General features: G+C 44.4%; 1 protein-coding gene across 1 annotated transcript in view; it reads right to left on the bottom strand.

Annotated features, from left to right (window-relative positions):
• fhod3a (formin homology 2 domain containing 3a) overlaps positions 1-20,791 on the bottom strand; it is a 56,706-nt gene extending 35,915 nt beyond the window's left edge. The window contains exons 1-3 of the mRNA XM_080046016.1: positions 20,300-20,791; positions 14,652-14,761; positions 10,751-10,818 (exon numbers count right to left, since the gene is read on the bottom strand). Of these exons, the coding sequence (XP_079902142.1) occupies positions 10,751-10,818; positions 14,652-14,761; positions 20,300-20,464 (343 nt within the window). The 5' untranslated portion in view covers positions 20,465-20,791. The remainder of the gene's footprint in view (positions 1-10,750; positions 10,819-14,651; positions 14,762-20,299) is intronic.
• Positions 20,792-23,794: the final 3,003 nt, after the last annotated feature.

Genomic DNA, 23,794 nt, shown 5'->3' with positions numbered 1-23,794 from the left:
TTTAAGCCCAGTAAGAACCGCTGACTCGTGTTTCTGGAGGATTTCATTGCCCCCCCCCCCCCACCACTCTAAAATAAATCTCTACACAGCTGTCTTGGCCAATCAGCACCTTGGGCTTAGAAAAGAGGCCGTCGGTGGGATCTAAAATAAGGAAGTGAGAGGACCGTGAGGTGTGATGGCACGCCGGCTGGAGAGCTTGATTTTAATCCCAGGAAGTCTTTCCCTCTCTGTGCTATGCTAAATATAGCCTGGGTATGGTATCAGACATACATGTTAGCAAAGCCTAGATAGTGGGTTCCATCTTTGTCTGGGTCGAGGCAGTGCGCTGTAGCCCAACAATCCGTCAAGACAACTTGATTCGTCCAATGCAGTTTCACACCACTGGCAGATTTGGTTTTCACTTGTATCAGCACGACTCAGTGCAAAAGTAAATGACGCCTTAATAATGACCTTTGAACATTTTCTCAGTGAGATGGGGGGTCTACTTTTCATATCGGTGCCCATATGCAAAAGGTGCTGCTGGGTGGTATTTCCCTCTCGTGTGCACATGTGTGGAGCGGCGCGTCCATAAATCTGTAGTCAAAAGAATAAATACTCCATCAATCTGTCGTACTGGAGTATGGCTGGGACAATAAGGCATGAATTCAGTCTCATGTTGAGTGAAGGGAAAAGGAGAAGTTGGCTGGCAGCTAAAGCCTGGCTGTAGAAGACAACTTGGTTATTTTGCGGCCGTCTATTTTCTGTCTGTTGGTCTTGGCCCACGGTGTGAGCACTGGAGGCCGCTGATGGTACAGACGACGAAGGAGGCCTCATGAACTGTGTGTGTGTGTGTGTGTGTGTGTGTGTGTGTGTGTGTGTGTGTGTGTGTGTGTGTGTGTGTGTGTGTGTGTGTGTGTGTGTGTGTGTGTGTGTGTGTGTGTGTGTGTGTGTGTGTGTGTGTGTGTGTGTGTGTGTGTGTGTGTGTGTGTGTGTGAGAGAGAGAGAGAGAGAGGGAGACATAGGGAGGAAAAGAAAGAAAGAAAGAAAGGGAGAGTGAGCCCTTCAAGGTTTCACTGTGCGATTCGCAAGATTTAAAGAATGGCGACGGACCTAGACAGATATTACACTAGGCCCAGTGGTACCACACACACTTACCCACCGAGGCATGTACGCATATACCCACGCAGAGAGAGTACAACAACAGAGGCTGAGATGCAAACGTACTGTGAATGGAAACACTGGGGAGTAAATGAAAACAAACTTGTTATATGAATGCCATAAATCCACCCCTGTGGAAAGAAATGGCTGCAATATATTCAAGCACACACACACACACACACACACACACACACACACACACACACACACACACACACACACACAGAGACAAGACACACACACACACACACACACACACACACAAAGTTTAACATCTCCCGACGGTAACCCTAAACCCTGATGAAGGACATCAGCTGAGAAAGAAGCTCAGAAGCAGATGTCTTGAGGAAGGAAACTCACTGCCACATAAACACATACAAACATGCTCACACTTACAGTATGTCCATTCCAAGACCAGAACGTCCCATGTGCCCTTCACATAACCCCGGCTGCCGGCAACTCCGAATTAGTCCACAAACACACACACACACACACACACACACACACACACACACACACACAGGAATAGGTACCCACAACACAAACACAAATATACCCAGGTTTTCTTACAGACACCTTGTGTAACCACAGTGATGACAGGCTACAGTACTGCACTTTTTTCATACACACACACACACACACACACACACACACACACACACACACACACACTACAACTCATATATCCACATTATATTTCAAGAGACTGTTTATTATTATACAGTTCAAGTTAAAACATGACTTGTATGCAGCTCTTGTGCATTTGTTTGTCTTCATGTATACTTTCTGACAGACTGACCTCATGTCACGTGGAGCTTCTGTATACTTTCATGTTAATCTGTGATAGTGCATCGGGTGCATCGTTAAAAAGTTTGACCTGGTTTTCTGCAGCACGCATGCGGAAACAAAAGCCGATTGTGGGATTGTGTTCAATTCCTCATACAAGTGTGCACGTGTGAAACAAGCGTCCAGTGTTTTCCCTGGCTCTCCCCTTCACCCTTTGTCACTTCTGTCTCTCTCTCGTCCTCTCTCACTCCTCACGCTTGATGTGCCATGTCATGGATTGCCCTCCACACTGGGCATGTGCAAAGACGGACAAGCAGACAGTTCCAATGGCACCAGTTTACAATACACGTTCTCAATTGTGGAAGTGTTGGGCACTGATTTTCAAGGAAATGCTACGTAGCCAATGCAGACAACCCTAATGTTTAAACTGCTCTTTCATTGGAGTTTTTTTTTTTTTGGTAGACAGCCATCAAAATAACTTGGCTGGATTGGAGTAAACAGGAAAAGAGAGGGGGCCTGGCAAATAATAAGAACAAGAGAGAGAGAGAGAGAGAGAGGTAGCCAGACTTTAAAGAGAGATGCAGAGAGAGAGAGAGTAAGGTTAGGCGAACACAGTAGAAATGGGGCCAGAGTGTAAGTAACAGTGGCCTGAGTGAGTAAACAGAGAGGATATTGGGAGTTATGTGCCGCTTGCTGAGTGGATTAGCCCAGTGAAAACTTGCCATGACTCATTCCACACTTGCCTGTTATTATACTTCTCCCTGGCGTGTGTGTTTGTGTCCAGCTTATTTCTGTGAGTGACCCTAATACAGCAGACATGATGACATAATATGACCAAAGCTACTGTATAAGGGAGAACGGATCGGTTCCACCTTTTTTTGGACACTTTAATCCGTCAATTTGGTCTTGGTTTACAGTACTGTGTAAATGGTACGATAGAGGGCCCGTGACCTGTGTGTGTGTGTGTGTGTGTGTGTGTGTGTGTGTGTGTGTGTGTGTGTGTGTGTGTGTGTGTGTGTGTGTGTGTGTGTGTGTGTGTGTGTGTGTGTGTGTGTGTGTGAAGGAAAGGGAAGGGAAGGGAGAGAGAGGAGCACGACATAGTATACCTCTGGATCAAATGGGAAATGAACTAATAATAATCTAAGCACAGACACCATACTGTACATACTGTATAACACTGCAGAAAGCATCTGTTTCTGTTGTTGGACTTACAGGGAATGGATTTTCACTGGTACTATCATAGAAAATGACTTTGATTCAAGCTAAGCTCTCCTTTCCATGAGACCATGGCCAAATTATTCTCTAAAATAATCTATCAAAGCAACAGTCCAGAATTTCAAGTCATTTAACCACAGACTCTATATAAAAGAGTTCGGACCACGAAAATATAAGCACGCTGTAGTATAGAAAAACCACAGTGTGTGTTAAACTTATTAGAACACATTAGAAGCTGTACCACCGCCACCTTTAGCAAAAACCATCTCTCTCTCTTTTTTTCTCTCTCCTCCTCACCTGTAAGTCAGCAGAGCTATGACATAACCTGTGGAGCGGCTGGCCAGCTCTGTCTGGCAGGTGCATTTCCTCCTCACATTGTTTTTCCCTTGTGTTCCCTTCTCTTAAGTGATTCACCATTTTCCCTGGAAATCCTCCCTCTCCCCATCTCTCTCTCTCTCTCTCCCTTTCCCCATCTCTCTCTCTCCCCCTCTCCCCAACTCTCTCTCGCTCTCTCTCTTTCCCCATCTCTCTCACTTTCTCCCTTTCTCTCTCTCTCTCTCCCCATCTCCCTCTCTCTCTCTCCCTTTCCCCATCTCTCTCTCTCTCTCTCTCTCCCTTTCCCCATCCCTCTCTCTCTTTCCCCATCTCTCTCTCTCTCTCTCTCTCTCTCTCTCTCTCTCCCTCTCCCTCTCTCTCTCTCTCTCTCCACACATCCCCTAAAGCCATCATCTCTGAAGAACCCCACGGCTGGAGGAGACGCCAAGCCCGCAGATTCTCCAGTGTGTGTTCTGGATGTTTAGCTTGTGGTAATTGTAATGTTTTATTGCATTATGTAATAGCTATACGCAAATGATTTAAACAGACCGGCCATCGGTTGCATCTATGAACAAGCCCAGACATAACAGTCATGCACACACATAGAGACACACACACACATAGACACACACACATAGACACACACACACACACACACACACACACGCGTAGTGATATATTTCTTCCAGTGAGCGCACAGAGGGCTGGGAAAACAAACCCCAAACAGCAGCAGCAGCAGCGTGTTGTGCCATAGCAGCAGCTCACGTTCGTCAGTGTAACTAGAGCAGAGGGAAAACCCTGCCACATCCACAGCAGCTCAGACTGGACCCACGCCACCACAGCAACCCATCATGGTAACAACACAGACGCACAGCTGCCACCAGAAAATGGATTACACAGCAATAACATCAAAACAGCATTTACAACATGGCTTACTCCAAACAGGGAGCAGAACTGTGTCCACACGTACACAGATATTTAAAAAAAATACACATTCCCCCCCTCTCTGTTTAGAATATCTCTCTGTAAACACGTCACCCAAAAAAAAAAAGGATTTCAAGCGTTGACGTAATAATGCAATGCTGCAAGGTGACGATAATTGTCAGCATAGAAAATAAAATAAAAATCTGTGCATTTAGCTTCTTGCTGAGCAAAGTAAACAACAAATTAAGGTCATGACACCAGTGTTTCCCAAAAACTCCGGTTTCCCTGTCCCCAAAGATAGAAATACGGGCAGCGTTCCAATACCCATACTTTCTGCTATTTAATATGAAAGAAAAAAAGATTGAGGATGTCCTAATTCTTGTGGTCAGATTTAGTATGCTTAAAAATACCCAGATGTATCTACTACATCCGGTCGAAATTTCTAGTGTTGAAAATAACATGGTTGTTGGGTGATTCTGACCCACAATCCAGTGCGCACTGGAAGTGACGTCACATCGACGGAGCCTCCGTATGAAAAAACAACCGGGGATGCAACGTATATAAAAGCAAGAGGCAAGATCCAGGCTGTTTGCATGTGGACAAAAGGCCAAACCCCACATAAAGAGATACCAATTGGAAACTACCCGTGTATATGTGGACATGGACCAATGTGATCTCCTAATAAATATTATTACCAATACCAAGGCAACACGTTATTTACAGAGACAATGTGTGCTACTACAGTACATGAAGAGCTGCAGGATGAATGCTTGTTTGGGGCTTTTCTTTTTGTACAGCAAGCTAACTGCTGCTAAGTTATCCCACCACTTCCACTGCTCATCACCACCACCACCGCCATCCCCAATGCCTCATCAGGCCATCTCTCCATCTCCCACAGCGCTAACCAAAGCATGACTCATGTGGGCACAACGTTCTCAGTCCCTCCTCAGGGTCTCCACTGCTGGTGAGGGTAGGGAGGGAGGGAGGGAGGGGGAGGGGGAAATTTAAATGATTTTCTCATTCCTTCTCTCTCCCTGTGAACCACACATGAATAGAGAGGAGGGCGTCCTGTATTCTGAATGCATAGTTGCTGATTTGTAATGGCGAGATTGGCGAAAAGAAGATATGGACACCTAAACATAAACACTGGGAGATATCACGGCCTACGCACGTTTACAGCAGATTGAGTGACGGGACTGAACCTGCCCCTAAACATGGCGGCACAAAATCCTTGTTGACACACACACACACACACACACACACACACACACACACACGCACACACATGCACACATACTGTATCATGAGGCAAAATTCCTTTGGCCAAAGCAACAGGTGTGTACAAGAACGAAGATACGGAGAGAATATTTATGTGAAGCTGGGCAGATTAAATATAGATTTAAAGAGAGAGCCAGGAGAAGAAAGACAGGCAGGGGTTACATTGGAGGGTGTATGATTGAAAGCAGCGAGGCGATGTGGAGGACACATAGGGGACAGATGGACAATGCAGAGCAAAGTAGAGGAATAGAGGACGGAGAGGAAATGCTGCCAGATCGAAAATCAGTCGGAGCACGTTGGCTAAATTTAGCACAGATATTGGAGGGCAAGCGTGTCAGCGAAACCATTTAATGTGTTTGGAATTTTACGACTGCACAGCCCCAGATGTCCTATACTGCTGCCCCCCCCATACACACACACACACACACACACACACACACACACACACACACACACACACACACACACACACACACACACACACACACACACACACACACACACACACACACACACACACACACACACACACACACACACTTTGCCCATGTTGAGCATTATCTCCCTGTCACACCATGCCATTAGCAGGCCTTATCTCCCACAGCGGGGGGGACAGCAACACAGTAAATCGCTGTTAGGACCAGCTGTAGTCATCTCTTCTCTGCTGCATCGTAAAAGGCCAGGCTGCAGTAACTCACTCAGAGGCCCATGGGTAAAGGCAGCAGTCAACAGTGAGCACTGCTTTATCACCATAGATCACCATGTCAGTAAGCTTGTATTTAAAGTGATTTATGAAACGCTCACTGTCACTGATGCCGGATCAAATCCTCGAAAATATCTCTTGAAAGTGTATAAATACAGTTACTATAAAAACCCCATCTTTTTTGTATCGCGGTGGCCTATTCCAATCAAAGTAGTGGGATAAAAATACACAACAAAAGTGGTTCGAGGACAGACGTATTTTGGGAATTTGGGAATCTCCGCGGCGTAAGGAAATGTTTGGGATAAATGAAGGGGAGGTAGAGACAGAGAAACAGATGCAACACAAATCTTCCACTGTGTTCTTGAACAGCTGCAAATGTGTTATGTAACAGCACTAAACAGGGAAAAATCAAATCCAGTCAGCCTTCACTCCACCTCAATCTCCAGCCCCCCCCCCCCCCTTCACCTCTCCTTCACTATACTGCGGGGGGTGATTAGAGACGGATAATTGGGGCGCAGAAATCCAACAGTATAAGAAGAAGATTTTTTTTTTAAAAGGGTAAATTCCAGAGCTTAGTGCCAAGGGATTGAACCCGCTCCAAAACACAAGCGAGGCCTTTTGTTCTGCACTCCCGACTCTTTTGTTTCACCTGCCGTAGCGCTCATTACAGGGGGCTTTACCTGTCAGGTAGCGTATCCTCACCATCTTTGATAACTGAATGTGTATTTTAATTACTGCATGTCCTTCCACTGCAGCAGAGGCTGGGAAAAATGGGGCCACGTCGGAAACAAACAAAAAAAAAAAGATTAGGGATTCTGGAAGTCTTTCTGGTGAGAAATGTGCAGTGGACACATGAGAAAATTGCAGTTTGTACTCAAGTCATTGCCGCTTTAAACGTGCTTTAAACATTGATCTTGAACCAACACTGATGCCTCTCCAGCAGCCACAGTAGACATCTTGTTAGGTTCTACATTATTCCTTCCAATTTTGCTCGAGCAACCCCCTCTTCGCCCCTCTTGCTTCCGTTTACCCTCACGTTTAGTAAACAATGGTTCAGCTCTGTTTCCGTGCTGTCAACGCTGTCTAAAGATAACACATCATGCACCCACCCCTGAGCCACCTCTAAGCACCCATCAACTATGTGGTCCACAACATCTCTGACATGGCTAAAATTAACCCTAAAACAAAGGACTTCTTCATTGGCACTCTGATGGGACAGGCAGACAACTTTGGATTGTGATATCGAGATATATATATATATAAAAAGAAAAGCAAACACAAGTATGAAAGTAGATGGAACAATGATGGACACTCAGGACATCTGCCCTGCATAAAAAAAGAAGAATTCCTGTAAAATTGACCCCGATCTCTCAGCAGGGGAGTCATGCGGTATAAGTGCAGAGGAGAGCTGGATCATTATAAGTGCCACAAAGGCCTCTCCAGTGCACACATTGTGCCTGCAGACTATAGTGCTGCTTACACCAGCAGTCAAAGTCACCATACTTTGCTGACTATGCCAATGTGTCTCTCTTTACATACGCAACAGAAAAACTCATTAAATCACACACATTCTCACACCTTCACCCTCACTCACACAAACACACACACAGACACAGACACACACACGCACGCACACACACACACACACACACACACACACACACACACGCATCACAGAGCATCCTTAATCCTGAGTTGGCGAGCCTGAATGCAATGTGATCTGTCTCTTAGCCGCGGTGCCAAGAAATGCCAAGGAGAGCTGTGTTTCTCATAGTTATATTCAATTTTGTTCAACCTTGTGGCCCAGATATAAGATCAGCGAGCGACTGAGGAGGGTTTGGAACCCCTGAGATCCCCCTATAACCTCTGACCTTAGTATCAAATCCCAATCCTGGTCAATCACAGTTGAAAGCTGATGAAGCCAGTAAGATTATCTTGTAAGGAATTGATCCTTTCCTTGCATTTCAATCACTTCAACCCAATAATTATCGTGCATGTGGCGCGGTCAGCATTGCAAACCGTGCGCTGAAAAATCCAAGCCCTTGACAAGCGATGCCACTGTACTGATCAAACTTAGTAGATGCGAGTCACAGAAATTTGGTGCAGCAAGAAATGTAGCATCCTTAATTGTGACAGACTTTTCATTTAGTGGATGGTATGCTGACCACTACTCGGGCGATTTGAAGATCATGGCCCTTGTAGGATTAGAGAGCAATAAACGGGCAGATGAGTTGAAAGCTGAAGCGACTTGAACGCTGAGAGGGGGTGGAAAATGCTCAGTAGATCCCTAAAGTGAATGGATTCCTCTGACTCTCTCACGCCATCTGATTATAGGTCTGTTTAATGTAGCACATATACACAGTGCCACTGACTGCAGTCAGATCACCAGATCTGGTTGCTGCTCGGCATCTGTGCCATGCTGAAAGCAATCTGGGTTGCGGGCATTAGAGAGACCAAACCCAGCCTTGGCACTGCATGGGCAAAATGCAAAAAAAAAAAAAATCACTCACGCCCTTTCAAAGGAAATGCATCTCATATGGCGATGAGGCAGCTTTTTCCCTAATAGAAAGCTGATTTTTTGTTTTTTTAAATGAAGCTGTAAGGGACAAGAAAAAATTGCGCGTGCACTGGCTTTCGTCAAACCAAGATGAGCCATGGCAAAGATCTCTCATAATGTTTGCATGTGTGTGTGGGTGTGGGAGGGTGTGTTTGTAGCACAAGCATGCGTGGAAGATTGACTTTGCACTCTATTCAGTCAGGATGTGTACGCACACACGCACACACACACACACACACACACACACTTAGTATTAAGATAATATACAGTTTATCATCATGTAGAGAAGATGGGAGCTATATGAACACAATCTACTTAAGGATTATTGACCAAGTCATGCCATCTAAGTTTGGATAAATGCAAAAAGCTATTGGCAGGCTGTCGATAAAATACCTCTTCAAGCCACACGTTTGAAATCAAGTGTTACCTTATCATAAACCCATGTCAAAGAAATATATCATAACTTGTAAATAATAAACTGATGCTTTCTTTCCTGTGTGCATGTTTTTTTTGGCAGCACACAGTCCTACTCCAGGTGACCTTTCGCCACATCACGTTCTCAACCAATCCGGCGCACTGATTCCAGGGATCCAGATTTAGCCCTGCTATCACTGGCATGGAGAATGTTGACCATGCAGACCAGTCGTGGAGGAAAAATAGTGAGGTGCACAGGCACAGAGGACACTACCCCTGCGTTCCGAATCACATTCTTTCTACTATTTAGTATGGTAGATTTTTTTTTTTGTGCGTCCCGACTCTTGTGGCCAGATTTAGGATGGTTAGAAAGACCCAGGTGTCTACTACATCCGGCCAAGATTTTAAGTGTTGAAAACAGCATCCTATTTGGGGCGATTCTGACCCATAATCCAGTGCGAACCTGAAGTGACGTCACATCAACAGAGCCTTCATATGAAAACAAACAGGGATGCAATGGATATAAAAGCAAGAGGCAAGATCAAGGCGCAGCTTTAAGGTTCAATTCTGAAGACTTTTGAAATGATAAGTGGGAAACCGTTCTAAAAACTGTAAAAAAGTCCACACTATGCATTACTGTGTATATTATATAACTAGATTAATAGTCTAAAACAGCTCCGTGAGAGACTTTACAAATCGCATTAGAAAACAGATCTGTTGTTGATCCAGCACAGTCAGATCAAGGTGCCATGATAAAAAATGTTTAAGAATTGTTGGCTGTGTATTGGCTTGACCGTGTGTTACCCTCTCCACTCCACTCCTCCCTCCATTGTAAATCTCTAAATCTCTCATTTCTACACACTATTATCATGAAATGTTTCTCTTTCCTGCTGCTATTTTCTTTCTTCATTTGCCCATCCAACTTTCAATGATACTCACACCTCCCTCCCTTTTTGTTTCCTCCTTTTCACCACTACAAACTGTGGAAGAGTCACGGGAATCACGCAGAGACAACTTCACCAGAGCCAGGAGTATAGAGGTAAAAAAGCTGAGCTGCACAGTGCTACTGTGATAACACTTACACAGCCAGCCGCATACACACAAAACAGCTTCCATTCACTCTCCCCTCTCTGGACCATGTAACATACATATTAAATGACTAACAGGACCACAATACTGCATTGAATTCTGGAGACATTTCACATAGCAGTCAAGCCTGCGTCTGAGTGGGAGGTCTCAGGTCTGACCACATGTAAACCCCTGGGCAGCCATCTAAACGTAGAGTACAATGTGTTCTTATGCTTGCTGATGTGCCTAGCTGTGTGTGTGTGTGTGTGTGTGTGTGTGTGTGTGTGTGTGTGTGTGTGTCCAGGGGGAAACTCATGTTAAACACATATATAAAGACATCGCACAGCACTCACCGATGCAGGCATGTACACGGACTGTCAGCTGGGTCCGCAGAACAACACTGTGCTTCTTCCCTCTGGACCTGTCAAAGAAAAAGGCAAAACACAACTATTATTGGTGGAGAAGTATCTGTATGAAAGCGAAGGGAGTACGTTGTCTATAGTTGCAGCGTTTGGTAGTCCAATTTTCTCACCCAACTGGCAACCACATTCCCTTTTTTGTTGTTGCTTGTTGTTGTCAAGAAGATTTCGAATTTCCAAACATAAAATGAGGCGAGGACTTCTTGTGATGGATATTATTTTTTCATAATAGAGAATTAAATAAAAGAGGAAGCAAGGGAAATGTGCGGACAGTGGCTTGCACTGGAGTTGTGCCCCCATACTGATACACATCTGAGCCTTGAGGACAGACGGCAGAACTGCAGGAGCAGACACAACACACACACACACACACACACACACACACACACACACACCTCCACATACCATCCTGAGCACACCATCACACGCAGCATATTTCCAGTTGGAAAACAAATGAGCACACAAAAATGTTAAGGCCGGAGTATGATGGTATTTTGAGAGGGACTCAAACTCTACTCCTAACCTTAGCCTTTATCGGTCAATCTGTGGGAGCTAATCACTGACTTTCATCGCTAACATGCTGATATCATCCAATCCAAGCGGAGAGAGCACTGCTCTTAACACACACACACACACACACACACAGACCGCTGCAATACGCCCGTCGTACATTACACGCAGCAAGGCTAACACACACCCAGACAGGAGACCAGCTGGCCTCTTATCCTGCTGTTAAGCTGCGTTATCAGCTTCGCTTGGAAATAGAGCAAAATGTTAACACGATCTGTTAAGACGCTGATAGAAGTGTGTTTTTCTTTTAAATTCATTTTTCTTACTGTGCCGGTCTGATGATGTATTGTGTTGTGTCATCAGAGACTCGTGGGGGGAGTGAGGCCGTTTCAGAGAAGAGTGGAGGGGCAATTAGATTCAAGATGCAACCACCGGAGTAAGAAATAAGATTAGATCATTTGTGATATGTTAAGATGAAAAATGGGATGTTTTGGTTGAAATACTGCTAGTGAAAAGTCATTAGTTTCAAATAAGAATTGTGGTGTACCCATCTACACTACAAATACCTTTTTAATAACTTTATATTTGAGTTGTTCAGTATTTAAATAAGAATTTCAATTTGTTTAGAGTAATACAGTTCATATGGCTTGGAGGGAACTCTGCACTCTCATCCACAGAAGTTTCCTCAGCCATGTTTGCTTTCCTTTCTTTTTAATGTAAGCACACGATGAGCTGTCCTCGTCAACAGAGGACCTTGTTTACTGACAACTGTGGTTAGCACTGCCCTTCTGCAGTTGGAAAACTAACACATTTCTGATGCGTGGGAAAATGTGAATTCTAGGTGAAGAGGACTTCACAACAATTTTACTCTTTATGACAGTCTGAGAATTTTCCAGCTATGGGTTTTTCAGTAAAAATTAAGAACTCTAAGCATTACTTCTACACTTGCTGACAATATATATGTCCCCCATATCATAATTCACAACCACTGTGCCTTTTAAATGCTACAACAGCTGCTGAAACTGCCTGACTTTACAGCACAAGTGAAATACGTGGTGAAATATGGAGAAATATAGAGTGCGATTAGTTCATTTTTCAACAGTATATAAATAGTGTTCTTCTGACAAGAGGGAGGACAGGGCAGGCTCAGTCGGAAGCATCCATCTTCAACGTTTGTGATGTTTTGCCAAGAGACGGTCAAACGCAAAACCGATGCGTGATTAATTTCCTCTCTCGGTGTCAGTACAGCCTGACCTTGGTAAAGGCCAGGTTCGATGGGATGACAGACAGGCCTGTCCCATCCGACCAGTTCCCCAAGATGTCAGACACTCACACACACACACACACACACACACACACACACACACACACACACACACCTTCATTCACCTGTCCATCATCTGTCGCACGAGTCAATGGGTGCATGACCAAGACACAAACAGACACAAACAGATAAACGTACACATGGAAACAAGCACAAACAAACACAGAAAGAGAACTAACGTTGGCTCTGTGGGTCTGCCATCACTTGTAATCACCTCTGTTTCCAAACAGATCAACATACCACAACTCTGTCACACACTTTCCATATGCAGCCCGTTAGCAGCTGCTCTGAGCTCTCATGACAATGCTTTGTCACCCAGGTTCGGAGGCAACAGCTGAGAACAAAGTGCATTTCAAAATGTGTTACTCAACTCAACCTTTTCCACAGCACCACTGAACCCAATCTATTGTTTCGATCATGGGAACTAGCTTACTCACCACCGATAATGTTACTGTGTGGGCCTAATTCAGCTGAATGTAAAAAAAATTCAGACTACCTGTTCGCTGCATAACTACTTAACAAAATTAACAACACTTGGTCAGCTGGGTCATTGTTAAACAGGTAGTTAGCAAAGTTAGCTATAGTAGCCTAGACTTGGCCTACTTGTTGTCAGCCAATTATGCGGTATACTTATTTAAATGGCTTTCCGGTTGGTTAGTGACGTTACATAGCCTACAGAGATAAAAAAAAAAAAAAAAAACATTTAGGGCTATCTTCATGCTAACTTGATACAATTGGTGTTGCTAGCCATAGCCATAATAACGAAATAAATTGTACTTTACAGTTACAACAACATTCATTCTGACACAAATGCAGGCTACGTTATTTGGCAGTTTATTTGCTGAAACCAACTGCTAAAAATTATATTTTCAAATGGTTCCCTAGTTGAAAAAACATATAGCTAACATGTTAGCTTCAGGTTTCTTTGTGTTTTTTATAGGCTATAGCAGAGGCAACCTTGCCTGGTATGAAAAACACTTCCACTAACAATATTGAAAATATAAAGGCTACAGTTTTCTGAAATAGAACCCTTACAGTGTTACAGTGCTGCCTGTGAGTAAAAATCAAATGTGTTTGGGTTATTATTTTGTAAAGCAGATCCAGTTTCAGTTTGCTGTAGGACTAATAGCCTTCACTGACATATGTTGACATATGATAAATAATAGGTCTTGGAATATGGATCATTTCACTATATGGAAAAATATGTGAAACATGGTAAAATTATTAATATAAAGAATTGCAAATTGTACAAATTATCACAGAATGTCATAATTATCAACACGAAGGCCACTTGTTATGTGGCTAATGCTTGGGCCATAATCTATAAACTAAATCACAAAACACAATTTGTCAGGATCTACATGGCTTATCCCCAGCCCTAGTAGCAGGTTTTCCTTATGCACTTCTCTTGTTGACCCAAAGAGAGACACCCGCATGGCTACTGGGAAATTTGAGAGACTGAAAACACTTTGCGACAGTGCTGTTACAAAGTGATCATGCTGTTTCTTGTGGAGCTTGACAGGTTTGTGAACTGTGAAAATGTGTCACACAGAAGATCGGAATATAGATTTTTTTTTGTCAAAACACAGCGAGAGACGAGCTGTGGCTGTGAAAGGCAAAGGGAGGGAGGCCACATCTGTCCCGATTTCCAGAGCGCTTCATACTTTCCGTGAACTTGTGCTTCCAAGAAATCCCCATCCAGCAGCTTGTGAATCTTCCCATTTTATAAGAATGAAGAAACTCAGAAAATATGTGCGTGTGTGTGTGTGTGTGTGTGGGGTGTGTGTGTGTGTGTGTGTGTGTGTGTGTGTGTGTGAGAGAGAGAGAGAGAGAGAGAGAGAGAGAGAGAGAGAGAGAGAGAGAGAGAGAGAGAGAGAGAGAGAGAGAGAGAGAGAGAGAGAGAGCGAGAGAGTGAGAGAGCGAGAGAGGTCAAGGGGGATTGTCACTTTGTCCAAATGGTTAAAGATCGTTTGACAGTGTGTAAATGTGAATCCGTCTCACCCTGTCTCTTCCTGCTGAAAGCCCTCCAGCTCGTCCCTCTGCTCAGCCAGAGAGGACTCCATATCCAGATAGGTTCCATTGTGGGACAGCTGCAGTGTACAGTCATCGAGCTATGGAAGAGAATGAGAACATTTTCAGAATACAAAAAGTGTCCATGAATAAAATACGAATAAGACACTGGATTTCATTGAACATAAGTGAAATGAAAGCTCCTAAAGCAAAAGTGGTTACCAGCCTAAAATGGCATTTATACCTTAATTTGGCATGGAAAATATGATGAGTGACGCATGGGAAGAATTTCCCCCAGCCAGGCTGTGATGTACGTACATGAAAGTAGGAATGACATTGGTCTCTGGGCCCACTTTTTTATTTCTTAAGACTCCCTCAGTCCCTCGCTACCTCTCGGCATGGGTTTCACACCCCTTTTTACAACATTTTTGAGTGTTAAAATAAAGCCAGTTTACGGGGCAAGGAACTGAACACGAGCGTGTACAGTGATCCATGAAAAGTGGGAGAGCCATACGCAGCATGCATGGCTCGGGTATTACAAAGCTGTAAAGGGAATTAACTAGCAGAGACTTAGCTATAAAGGCTGCGGAACATGAAACCAAAACCAGAGGGAAACACGGAGGGAGACAGAGAGATTTCAGTGCATTTGAATACCAGCTGTGGGATATATGATACGTAAAGATTGTTTCAATTGTGTACAATGTGAAGCTATGGCACATTTCAGTCTATGTATGTTCTGGGAGGGAGCACTCATTCCTACTTAAATCATTAACATTATGCCCATGAGAAATTGTACTTCCGTTTTTCCACTTCTCAGGAACAGACCAATCTTGTGCCCATGCCATCTGCGATTGCATGATCTAAGGTAGCACTGCAGTGCAGAAGGCCTGCATCCTAATTGTCCCACAATGCTTTGTAATGAGAAACCCTGCCGAGTTGGAGACCAGGTGCACAGTCAGTATCTATCTGCAAACCAATGGCACTGGATGTTTATGAGTGCAGTCACAAGTCGATAGCAGGTGCAAGCAGCCACCCGGCCACAACTCATGAAAAGTAACATACATCATTGAGTTATGCTTACAATAAGCTATGAGCTTTGCAACTTATTGTCAAAGCCGCTCATGTACAGTATGAATAAGTAAATGAGATCAGAGTCCTGAGTAGAGCTATAGCATTTAGCACCTTGATGGTATTGGTAGGCCTAACCTATCCTGGCCTCTGGTGTGCTGCCAAACGCACCCCCTGGATGTCTAGTCGAGCTGCATGGCGACACTATCCGACCGTCAGACCAGACCGCAGATCACAAGACCTGCTCCCTGTCTGTCCCTCCTTCTCACACGGACAAGAGAGACGGACTGTCGGATGGACTCACAGCATAAATATAACCTTGCTATATTTACTCTGCTGTGAGGCAGCATGCACACAGGAGCTCAAGGGGTGGGCGGGTCCGCAACGGCTGGGAGTTAGAGGGAGGGGGGGGGGGGGGGGCACTGCCCTCAAAGACAGAGGAGAAACTGACTGTCATCCATGTTGCAATAAACTTTGCAGTACTATGCTAACCGGATCATAAATTCTTGGAGATATCTCAAGCTCAGAGAACGGAATCATGCCCCCAAAGCAAACGAGTTATAGGCCAAATTTGGGTTCTGCTCCAGTTTCCCCTCACCCCCTCACAATAACATTAATCCATCTGGGCCAAAGAGCTAATCCGCAAAGCTAAACACACTGTCATCAGTCACATCCCTGGTAGAAATTTTAGTCAGTTTGGCCGATTCAAATACTGCCATAGCCATACTTTCCCATAGCCCGGCATCCATTGACCTATAAAGAAACTGGCACCGCACGCCTACCTACTTCCGCTCACTTTTATTTCCCTTCAGTAGTCAAAAACTCAAACAGACTTCAACAGACACCCGCCCTCAAGTGAGTTTACGTTTGTCAATTGAGCAGTTCCAGACCTTCTGTACAAATGAAATGAAGTACGATGGTCTGGTAGGACCAGGCTAACTTTCCCAGGTAGACCACAGCGATACAGTCTGGTGTATCTATTAACCAAAGTATTGAACAAATAATGATGCTGATTAAATATGAATGAATTACCAAAATTGTTTCTTCTTAGGAGGAGGACATGAATGGTCTGGGGGCATAGTGGCTAAATTCGGCCTTGCCATAGATCTTAAGACAGGACCCTGGGAACAACCAAGAGACTGCTACGAGTGGACCTAAGGGATCTGTTTATATAAAAACTATGTCAGACATGTAGTTGGGCACAAGACCATGTGTCCATCTGTAGACCAATTAATGTATCTAGCCAAAGGAAAGGGGTTCATCATGTGGAAGCCATGAAGGTCGATCCTAAATGTGCCAATCCATCCACTAGTCGAGATATTTCAGCCTGGACCAAAATGTTGGACAGACTAAATGGCAAACGAACCATTGCTATTCCTAGAGCCCACTTGCCTGCCAGCATGGCTAAAAATATGAAATCTTATCTACAAGAAAAAAAAAGCACAAGCATTCTAGTGCAACTATTTAAAGGGATATCATTGTAGTCTAGCCACAATTTCACCAGCTATTGAAAGCTAGTGCATCACCATTGTCAGACACCCTTTATGTGCCAATGCGGCATGTGGAATTTGGCAAATCTCATTTAGAGGTTTGCCTAACTAGATAGAGGGGTGGGGGGTGGAGACAGTTGGGGGTTAATCACGCACTGCCCCACTGCCCCAGTTTTTTCCATGTAGTAATAATACAAAGGCATTTGTTGTGCCTAACCCGCTAAGGTCATCCATCAGCATTTTACCATTATTCCATTTATTCTAAACAATACATCTAGTCCTTGGGAGTGCAGCTTTCTTCATGTCTTTGAGAATGCCCCATTCTGACTTACCCATATCCTACACAGGGCCCCACCACCACCACCACCACCACCACCTCCACCCTGCTTTCTTTTTCTTGCTGCTCCGCTTTATCTACACACATTACTCAATCATACAAATACTGCTTGGACAGCGAGAAGTGAGCCCCCGGACCACTCTGTAACACAGTACGTTAACAGCTCTCCCCTCCAAAGGGTGTCTCTTTCCTAAAACACTTGGTTTGGGTAATAGTAGTAATAACATAACAAAACACATCACGCTGGAGCCGGGATGGAGGGAGGGAGGGAGGGAGGGAGGCTCCAGAAGAGAAACCACAAGCTCCTCACAGTCAAGGCTCCAGGATGGGCCAGGGAAACACTTAACGGCTAGTATACTTTACACTCATCTAATCAAATTCTCCAAGAAGAGCGAAACAGAAAAAAAAGAAAAGAAAAAAGAAGTGGGGCTAGGAGAGTAATTACTTCCACGTTAAAACAACACCGGGCCTGCAGGCAATCATGGTGGGTCGACAGTTAACGGTGCCCCTTACGTAAGTCAGACGATGAGTTTTTAAGAACTCCTTTTGTGTCAAAAAATCAGAACCACAGAGGATCGGGCTCTTTGAAGAGGGAGGCGGAGGGTGTGTTCTACACGGCCATTAAATCTCCCAGTGTTGCTTTAATGGGAACCCTTTGGTAATGAAATAGATGTTGAGGTTGTGAAGTTCTAGGCTTTGTTGTTTTTAAAAGGAAAGGGGGAGTTTTTTTCCCCTTGCAAAACTGTAGCTTGTTTGACTGATGGCAACGCTTCTGGTCATCTACTGTATGTATCACTTTATTGGGAGCGAGGGGGTCTTAGATCCCCATTTGTCTTGAACATCCAAAGGTTCCACTTTGAGTACATTGTGTCAAGCCTTATTTATCGCATTTGGTGTCTTCTTCTTTCTTTGAACCCAGAAGAGAAAAAGTGAGGACTCAAAAGGAAGCTGCTTTGTTTGGCAGTTTGGAAAAAAAGTTGCACATCATCACATCAGCACAGTGAAAGCAGCGATACACTGATTTAGCCCTGGCAACTGTCAGGAGAGCCCAACCTCATGCGCTGAGAGAGAGAGAGAGAGAGAGAGAGAGAGAAAGAGAGAGAGAGAAAGAGAGAGTGTACAAACTGGTCCACTGGTCAGAGAGGTGGGAGAGGAGGAGGTGGAGGAAGAGGTCAGGGCAAACCACGGCACCCAAAGTGAGGAGAACAAAGTGTCGCAGGGATCCAGGGCCCCGGCCACAGGAATTCTGGGAAAAGTGACCTATACTTTACAGTCAGCCCAGCCAGCCGTATACACACAGGAGCGCTGCCATCACAACATAATAATACAGTAGGCCTTTTTCTCAGAGATGAACACTGAAGGTTAAGACAAAAAAAAGAGTGAGAGAAAGGCTGCTTTAACATAGTGAGAAATATCTCAGGAAAATGATCTTCTATAGCTCTCTGACATTTCCCAATGATAAAATAACACCAACTTTTAGATTGGGGACAGTCTGACGGGCACATTTACAACCGTTCACCCCTATAATCTAAGGGCAATATTCAGCTGCCACTGTAAGCACGGGTCTTCCAAACTGTGATGTGAACAAAATTGCTAACGCAGGCCCAGCCATCTGTCCCTGTGTGTGTGTGTGTAGGTTGTAATCATAAGCTTTTCTGTGCTGCGGGCCATTTTTCATTTGTTTTGTGGCTTTTAAAGACGGGGCGGCAGAAGATCTCCCCGGTCTGGAAAAGCACTCTGCTGTTGAAGGCTGGTGTGTGTGTGTGTGTGTGTGTGTGCCGTCAGGGTTGTGTGCCAAGAAGTGTGATTCTGTCTTCCTCTCCATGTCTGACTTTTCATTTCAATTCATTTCAATTCAATTCAATGTATATTATTTTCCCTTTGTATCACAAGGAAAGGCTCATCTGCTCGGCATGTAAAGGCCTATAGCCTCTGTGGAAGTCAACCTTGTCAGTAAAGAAAGCTGTTGCTGTTTATTTTTCTGAGGATGGGTTCTTTCCACGTTGAAATTCACTTAGGATGATACATACACAGACACTCTCTCTTGTCAGTTGTCACACACCCCTTGTAATCCGACACACACACACTCAATTTGAATCATCTGTGATTCATGCTCTTCGCATGGGCACAGGAGCTGTGTGTGACTGTCACTTGCAAATGAATGAGGCAACCCAGGATGTATGTATCTAGTTGCACTGATGCCTTTGCACACCTGTCGCAGGCTAAGAAGAGCACATATCTATATTAAGCAATAGGAAATGATTATTCATAGACTCCTATTATTGATAGTGTGGTTGTGATTCAGCAAATACACTATATCAGAGAAAAAGCACGATAACCTTGAGTCTAAAAAAAAGTCCATGATTAATGTTTCTGCTGTGGGCTTTCAGGAGACAAACATTTGCAACCTGCAGTCCTGGAGAGCTGGAGAGCCAGTCAGTTGTGCTGGCATGTGTTCTCAAAATAGCCTCTGAATGGTGGTGGGTATAGCTATGGAAGTTTATTTGCAGTGGGCTAGAAGTGGAAAAACAGCAGACTTAAAGGTGTCAAAACTAACCCTGATTGAAACCAAGGAAGGGATCTAAAGATGAAAAACTAGATGTTTATTGTCCTTAAAAAAAGTTTGCTTTGTGGAGGAACATAACCCTATAAAAGTTCCTTTTTTTGCCCGATTCCACATATTTCCACAACGCTGCATTCGTAAGTTCTGGAATGAGTTGTTGGTGGTAGTTGCCTAATCCTACCTTGTGTGGAGCTTTGAGGATCCGGTGGATGCCCGCTAACTGGTTGATGAGCGGGATATCCTCTCTGAAGGTGAACAGCGGCGGTCGGGTCGGCTCTGGGAAATTGGTGCTGTTGAACGGATCGGTGTCGTCTAAGAACTGAACCCTGCAGACAAGTGTGGCCATGGTGCATCCATGCAAGTGGCTCCTCTGAAGCGGGGCAGCCCGGTGAGTCGCTTTCACGAGAGCCCGAACCAGCTATGAATCCGTATCGTGAGCGCTCCTCTCTCCTGGTAACGACAACAAACCCAGGGTCGCCAAGTGCGCCCTAGTGCTCAGCAACGTCCTCCCGCAGGACAGGACAGGACAGGGGGTGGAGGGGGTTTGCTGGAAGCCCGGAAAGATGGCACAAGAAGCCCAGGCAGTGTCTTGTATCGTCTCCCTTGCTCTGGAGTCAGTGGTGCTCGCCCTGAGCGCTTCTGATGCCGCTGTGTTATTCTCGGAGGGGCAGGTGGCCGGCAGTGGTAGAGGGGAGGCGGCAGGCAGGACTTCAGCTCGCTTGCTTCAGCCGGAGAGTGAAGGATCAGCGCAGCTTGGGACAGCCGGTCTGCTGTCTGTCTGAGTCCCAGTAAATCCCCCCCCTCCCCTCTCAATATCTATTTTCCCCTCTGCCTCATCCCCCCCTCCCCTCCTCCTCCCCCTTCAGATGACTGTCCCCGGCTTAGTCCACTTAAATATGAACTAAACTGATCTAAAAATAAAAATAAACTCATAAAATGTTATACTTATTAAAATAATATGAACATATAGGCCTAAATAGTGAAGTTGGAACACCACCGAATAAGCTGTGTTATAAGCGCAAAATCACTAGACAATAATACATAAGGTAATAAGCTATAGTCTACAAGAAAAGACAGATAAATACTTTATGGATTGTTATTTCGCTATAAATTAATCGCCTACCAAAACAAGAAAATAGTCTGGTCAAAAATGATCTTGAAAAAAAAACACATTTGGTGGAACAAGCACACTACAGCGTGTGGCAGGCAAACACACCTCCAAGACCGAATAATGGTAGCCTGATGTTAGCCTGTAGGACAAATAGTTGCTGTTAAGAACTGTGCAGCAAGTTAATGTGCCATCTTGACCAATGCCGACCTCTTGTGGCAGAAGCGCTCAAATACATGTGTAGTACAGTATTTACTGTAAAGGGAAAGTACAATATTTTTGAGGTGGGGTTGTATGAGTTACTTAGGCATAGTAAGTGTGTTACCTTATGGAGCCGGCGGTCAGTGCAATCAATTTAAGGAGTTTAGGGAAGATGTCGCTGCAGCAGAAGTCAGCATTGTACGGTTGCAGAGGGGGCCAGAAGAAAAGCCATTTATTTTTGTTTTCTTGTGTCTCTTGAATAATCTGCAGTAGCTCTGAGTCAAGCAGCTGATTGGGCGGTGTGATTTACAAAAATAAACGTCACTTAGGCAGCAAACTAAAGCTGTGGAAAAAATCTCAGTTTAGCGTACAATTGAACGGATATTGAGGTTTTTGGGTGTATTCACACATGCCGTGTTTAGTTCGGTTGAAACGAACTCAGATGCACTTCTGCCTTCGGTGCGCATCTTTCAGGCAAGTGTGAATACAGCAATCGCACTCGGGGGCGGACCAAACAAACGCTCCGAGACCCAGCTGAAGAGGTAGTCTCGGTGCGTTTCCAAACGCACTCTGCTGCAGTTCGTTTGTGGTGTGAATTTGTCCGGACTCGATCCGACCCAAATGCAGGAGGCACTGTGCCTTTTCTTTCTTTTCTTTTTTAATAAATAGCCGTCAGCTTCACATTATGGGAAAGTGTTGTTGTCGCCATTGTTAGGACGATAAGTTGTGGTTTGACCGGGAGCCCAGAACAATATATTACATTTGATCGAGAGGACGCGTAAACATGCTGAATGTGTTCAGCGACCAGATGAAGGAGAGGGGAGCGTCTCTCGCACAGTGCCAACAGGTTCACGCTGCGCAAGAAGTGTGTGTTTTTATTTTGCTTCCCATGTACGGGACCGTCAATACTATCCCCGTGTCAGTTTGGAGCTGAACTGCGCCGACCCAGCTGATACACAGCTTAATCAGCTGAGTGCTAGCTTGAGCCTATTCTTCTCGTGTGACGCGCGTCCAGCACTAACAATACAGTAAAAATGATGTTTCACATTGTAGGCTACAAGCCACATAACGTGGCATTGACATAGGGCTACATATTATAACCATATGAAACAACAATAATTTGATGTTTTTCCTCTTTATTTATAGGTTAGATGTAGGCCATTTTATTATTTTTAACCCCATATTATATCAATGATATATATTTCGCAGTTTTAACTTCGTGCTTCCTGTTTCTCTCCACCCCAGAATGTCTGTCCAATGAATTAATGACCTCAGATCACGTGTGGTTTTGCTTCGTAATGCTGGTTCACTTGCAAAAGGGGCAATATGAAAGTGGACCACACCAAACAAAAAAAATCAAAACTCTATTTGGTCTGGACCAAAGCAAGTGAACTAGCGGACTTTCCCAGTGTGAATACACCCTTAGATAAACATTTATATGTGGATAAACCACTTTTTTCTTCTGGCCCCCACTGCAACAGTACAATGTTGTCTTCTGCTACAGCAACGTCTCCCCCAAACTCCTTAAATGACTGCACTGACCACCAGCTCCATAAGGTAACACACTAACCATGCCTCAGTACCCTATACAACCCCACCTCAAAAATACTGAACTATCCCTCTACTAATCCCACTTTTTCTACAGCATATCAAACTATATGTGGAGTACTGCAGGGGCAATATCAGTTCCTTTGTAGGAATAAGGCTATACTGTGATATTGAGTCATCACCATTCAATAAACTAACTGCCACAGTCATCAACTATCAACTTGTGTTGGACTATTAGTAATGTCTGTCTGCGTATTTGTTATAAGGTCAGATGAGGTTCTGAGCTGCCTATACAACCCAACAATTAATTATACACAAGACTCCGTAGTTGTAGAGCATGCAGTCTCCACACTGTAACACCCTTGTTTATCTATGGAATTGATCCCCAGCTTGCCCCCTCACCCCCCCCCCCCCCCCGGCCACATGTTGATGTCTTTTTGAGCATGACGTAAAAGGCAAACTGATAAACACAGTCCATTTACTACATGAGACAGGTAGACAAGCCAACAGAAAATGGGTGGAGAACACCTGTCCCTAACAACTGTGAGGGCTGACAACCACTAAACACCGGTAAACATTCATGCGTAACACATGCATCCTAATGTAATGACTGGTGGTAAAGCAAGGAATAAAGTACAAAGATGTCCTCACACGCCCTGATAACAACACACTGTAGCTTCTCACATCTCCCACTCTATAGCATTCTCCAGCATGGTGTTACAAGCCTATTTTCATCCATATGGCTGGTAACATTAACTACAGATGTGCTTTAAATCGTCCGACAAGTGATATCTATGATGTGGTAGAGTTAATACATGA

This window comes from Ammodytes marinus, assembly GCF_949987685.1.
Source record: "Ammodytes marinus genome assembly, chromosome: 17".
Classification (NCBI taxonomy): domain Eukaryota; kingdom Metazoa; phylum Chordata; class Actinopteri; order Uranoscopiformes; family Ammodytidae; genus Ammodytes; species Ammodytes marinus.
This window is presented reverse-complemented; position numbering and strand designations above follow the sequence as displayed.